The sequence below is a fragment of the Propithecus coquereli genome, unplaced genomic scaffold (genome assembly GCF_000956105.1).
Source record: "Propithecus coquereli isolate 6110/MARCELLA unplaced genomic scaffold, Pcoq_1.0 Scaffold29, whole genome shotgun sequence".
NCBI lineage: Eukaryota > Metazoa > Chordata > Mammalia > Primates > Indriidae > Propithecus > Propithecus coquereli.
In genome coordinates, this window is record NW_012148507.1 from 6,559,429 (window position 1) to 6,564,562 (window position 5,134).

The 5,134-nt window shown below is 37.8% G+C and overlaps 1 protein-coding gene across 10 annotated transcripts in view; it reads right to left on the bottom strand.

Annotated features, from left to right (window-relative positions):
- The window catches only part of NRG1 (neuregulin 1), a 1,425,061-nt gene that overhangs the window by 231,312 nt on the left and 1,188,615 nt on the right, over positions 1–5,134 (bottom strand). For all 10 annotated transcript variants that reach the window (XM_012648562.1, XM_012648557.1, XM_012648561.1 and 7 more), the window contains exon 2: positions 644–821. In XM_012648562.1, coding sequence (XP_012504016.1) covers positions 644–821 — 178 coding nt within the window. The remainder of the gene's footprint in view (positions 1–643; positions 822–5,134) is intronic.

Genomic DNA, 5,134 nt, shown 5'->3' on the forward strand with positions numbered 1-5,134 from the left:
TGTAAGGATAATATGAAGCATCACTTTAGAGTAGATAAAGAACACATCTACCAAGATGTTATAAGAACCACATGAAGTCCTTCCAAATAAGGACCTCCTCAAGGAAGGTAGGAAAATGTGAGATTCTTGCTAATTTGTTCATCTGCTATGGTGACAATGTACTTGAATAGAATTGTTATTTAAAAATTCTCATTAAGACATAATTATATATATTAACCCTTTGAAAATAGTCCAAACTTAACTGATTACATTTCAACTCTTTCCACAACTCTAGGTATTTACTGAGCTTTATAATGAAGTCGGGATTTTGGTTGTATAAGGCACTGGTACTCTAAACAGCATTTGTTTTATTTTAAAGAAACTGAATTTTAAGATCTATTACTAATGCTACCTTCCTTTCTCCCTTCCATCTCCCCCGACTTCTACAGTTCTCCTTTCTTCATCTAGAAGTTGTAATAATCAGAATCTGTGAATTCTTTCCTATGTGATGACAACTTCCGGTCATTATATAATGAAAAATCTTTTCATTTATTGTATATCACGTTATGACAGTAAATTCATTTATTAGGGTCTAAATAATTTTTATACTTTATATCATCTTATTGCTGGGGGCAGCCTCTGCTATTATACGCATTATACTTACCCTGGCTTTTTTTGTATCTTGATGTTTTGTGGTTTGTTTTTTCGGTTTAATTCATTCCCATTCTTGAACCATTTAAATTTGAGAGAGGAGTATTCAGAACTGGTTTCACACCGAAGGACTAGTTTGGAGCCTGCAGCGGACTCCTGGCTTTTCATCTCTTTCAATCGGGGAGGCAAGGCTAAGAAAAAGAAAAGAGAAGGAAAAAAAAGTTCTGATCACCAGGCAATCTTTCAAAGAGAAACATATTAATGTTGGATTAAGCCTGATCAAGGCACCATTCCCAAAGTTTTTATTAACCCAGAGAAAAAATAATGCACATTGGGTGAGCCAAAATGAATCTCAACTTGGAGAAAAATAAAATGTTCAATTAAAATATAGTCAGAAAAAAAAGATGAACCTATGGCCGGGTGCGGTGGCTCACACCTGTAATCCTAGCACTTTGGGAGGTCGAGGCGGGTGGATCGCTCAAGGTCAGGAGTTCGAGATCAGCCTGAGTAAGAGTGAGACCCCGTCTCTACTAAAAAATAGAAAGAAATTATCTGGACAACTAAAAATGCATATATATAGAAAAAATTAGCCGGGCATGGTGGCACATGCCTGTAGTCCCAGCTACTCGAGAGGCTGAGGCAGAAGGATTGCTTGAGCCCAGGAGTTTGAGGTTGCTGTGAGCTAGGCTGACGCCATGGCACTCTAGCCCGGGCAACAAAGTGAGACTCTGTCTCAAAAAAAAAAAAAAAAAAGATGAACCTAGATTACGAAAGTATTCCTAAAAAAAATTCTAGACCGTTACTTTTTCCCTCTTTGTATCTCTGATGCCATTAAGAATCCTCAACGGTGGTGATTTCAAAGAAGCAAAAGCTTGTGCTAAAGAAGAATATGTAACCAGGCCATTATCTTTATAGCACAATCACAGCCCGAATCACAATCTATCACAGTTCGGTGAACAGGGACAGGACGCATCACACCAATTTTTTAAAATTAGGAAAGTTTAATTTCAGAGATTAAGTAAACGACTGAGTCATCCACAGTTACAAAGTTTGGGGAGACTTGAAGTTAGGGCTCATTTCACTATCCTATCTTCAGAGGAGACCCAACGAACAAAGAAAACTCACAAATCTTAACAATGGTTCCTTTAAGACAGAAATTCTTTGGTGATATCACCCTTTTGTTGGACCTACCCAGTTGGTGTCCTGTCCACCATGAACGACCATTCCGGATGACCACAACACACACTCCCATCAAATGATCAATTTGATCGGATTTAGCACTTTTAAAGCTTGTCGGCAGAGACAGGAGTACTTAAATTGTGCACTGACTTGTAGAATACACTAAAGACCTACCTACCATTCTTCTATAAGCAGGACTATTTAAAAAATATCTATTATCTACTGAAATATTTACAGATAAAATGTTACAATATCTGAGGTTTGCTTCAAAATAACAGGTGAGGAATGAGTAGACACAAAGATGAAAAAAATGACTAAGGAGTTGATCACTGTGGAAGGTGGGCAACAGGTCCATGTGGTAGTTTGTTATGCAATGATATATACCTGAATTTTTCATAATAAAAAAAGTTTTTTAAAAAAATAAAAGCATAGATGAATGGATTTTTCTCTGCACACACAATTTCACTTACTAATCAACACCACGGCATCTGAGATTTCAACAACTCCCAGTTTCCACTGAGTCTTAAAAAAGCCAACTACAAAGTCTACTTCTGCCCCGGTTCAAGGATTAACAGGAAATCCCAAAAAGTAAACCTGGGGAAATGAGACTGTACCTCACTGATTCAGTGCACAATTACTCCCTGAGTAAGAAGACCAACCAAGACTCCAAGGACAGCAATTGGGACCACCTAACACATGAACATAAATTGGAGTTCCTTTCCTACTCAGGGCATTGCATTTGTTTTTCTACAACTCTGTCCTTACCAAGAAAATCCAAAAAATGCCAGGAATGAGCATACGAAGCTTCCAATAAATTACAGCAAAAACCATGTGAACGTTGTGACTTCTTAGCAGTAGTCCTACAATTACATACCCTGCTTTTTATTTATTCGGCGCCTGGGAGATGAGACGGAGACGCAGGCACTGAACATGGAGACGCACCAGCAAGTAAGAAAACTTATTTCAGCTGTTCTTAGCCTTTGATACCTGATGATTACATCTAGTTCTTTTTTTTTTTTCTTTTTTCTTTTTAGACAGCTTAAAAATAAGATTTACTTTCTGAACAGCCTTCATAGATGTCTTTTTAAGATGTAGTTCGTGAATCTCTGTTTTGGAGGTTTTTAAAAACAGATTAAATTCTCATCTATATGACATAGTGTCTATATATTTCCATTAACTCCTTAAGATCGTTTTTAATTTTGTTGAGTCTGGTGAAGGGTTTTAAAGAAACAAATTTGCTGGAACTACATGGCACCAAAGAAACTGGTTTACGTATATTACAAAAAATAAGCTGCCTCATTATTGTACGCATAAACTAAAAGAACTAGTTTCAATGTTTCCCCCCAGTGGATCTTACATTTAACTTGGAACATAACCCAAACTCTCAAGGCTTATTCCCTTGCCTCTAAACAAAATGCCCTAAATACAGTACAGTGGACACTTGAAGAACACGGGTTTGAAGTCCACTGATCCGCTTACATGCAGATTTTCTTCCACTTCTCCTACCCATGAGACAGCAAGACCTACCCCTCCTCTTCCTCACCTACTCGATGTGAAGACAGTGAGGATGAAGGCTTTTATGATGGTCCACTTCCACTTACTGAATAGCAAATATATTTTCTCTTCCTTATGAGTTTCTTAACAACATTTTCTTTTCATTGTAAGAATTCAGTATATAATACATATACATACAGAATGTGTTAATCAACTGTTCATGTTATTTGTGAGATTTTGAACTGTCAACAGTACGCTATTAGTATTACAGTTAAGTTTTTGAAAAGTTAAAACTTATACATGGATTTTCAACTGTGGGGGGTTGGCACCCCTAATCCCTGCATTGTCCAAGAGTCAACTGTATTTCAGACATCCCTAACTCTCAATAAACACCATGTTCCCTCACTGACCACTCCAGCATTTATCGGTTATAGTCTAAACATAAATCCACTGGACTGTTTTCTTCACTTCGGATAAACGTTTTATCATAAAATCAGTTTGCATCTCTTTTTCCCTTTTTTCTCATTCCCTCTTTTCTTCTCTCTCTTACACACACACCCCTCTCCTTCCCCTTCTCTCTTCATTTATTTCTTTATGAAGAATCTTGAATTCAAACATGAGGAAACATCAGATGAATTCAAATTGAGTGACAGTCTACAAACAACTGGTCTAGGCTTTCAAAATGTAAGTATCATGAATGACGGAAGAAGACCATGAATGTGATCTAGATCAAAGGAGATCAAAGACACACGGAAACTAAGTGCAGTGTGTACCTACTGACTGGGAACAATAGCTATCAAGGACATTACTGGGGCTACTGGGGAAATTTGAATAAAAATATTATATCAAAATTAAATTTTTCAAGTATGATCATTGTATTGGGGTGATCTCCTTGTTCTTAGGAGGGATCTGCTGAAGTATTTAGGAGTGAAATGTCACGACGTCTTCGACTAAACCTCAGATGATTTAGCAAATAGGAAATACATTCATATACATACAAACACATCCAAAGAGAAGAAGAAAAAAGCAGCCCTGGTTTCTCTTTGTTTTTTCTGCCTTTCTTGTCTGGCCTTTCTGCCCTTAAATAAAAGACCCAGGCTTTCATTAAATACTTTTAAAGTCTTAGTTAAGTTGGCAGTCATGAAGGAAATTCTTGCAAATATTTGAGTTAGTAATTTACGACTTAAAATTAATTAATAATTTAAGCCATTTGAATTCTGTGAGTGACACCGCACTGAAATCCTCATGGGGTTCGACCACACAGCCGTGACTTCAGGGCTCTAATCCCACTGGGTCTTTTGGGGGAAGGAAACCAAACTCTTCTGCAGGTCAACATCTACGCTTTCCCTTGAGGGTTCATATGCTGAGGTCGGTACGTCCTTCGCCTTAAGAGATGATCTGCGTTCTGACCTAAAATATCTGCTCCTTAAACTAACCCTGATGTATGAACATTTCTTGAAGTTTGGGGTTCAGGTACACCTCTACTGACTACCCTAAGTTTCTCTCTCTTGCACACAGTTTCAACCCTATCAGAAGTGCCACTCTGACTTTGCATCCCTAGAAGTCCACTCGTAATGATGTCCCTGCTGCATCATTCAAGGGTAGCTTCTATAACATGAGAACAGCTCTTTTAAGGAGTTAACTCAAAATCCTCCAAAGCATAAATGGAGAAACAAACCTGTACACCACTAACAGAGCCACACAACTCGATCTTTGACCCGTGAGTGTTCTGCTGTCAGAACAAAGTTCCTCACTCACTCTTGGCAGAACCCAAATTAAAGTGTCCAGTAGACTTGGCAATAGTACAAATCCTTTGTCTGCTTGGATATAT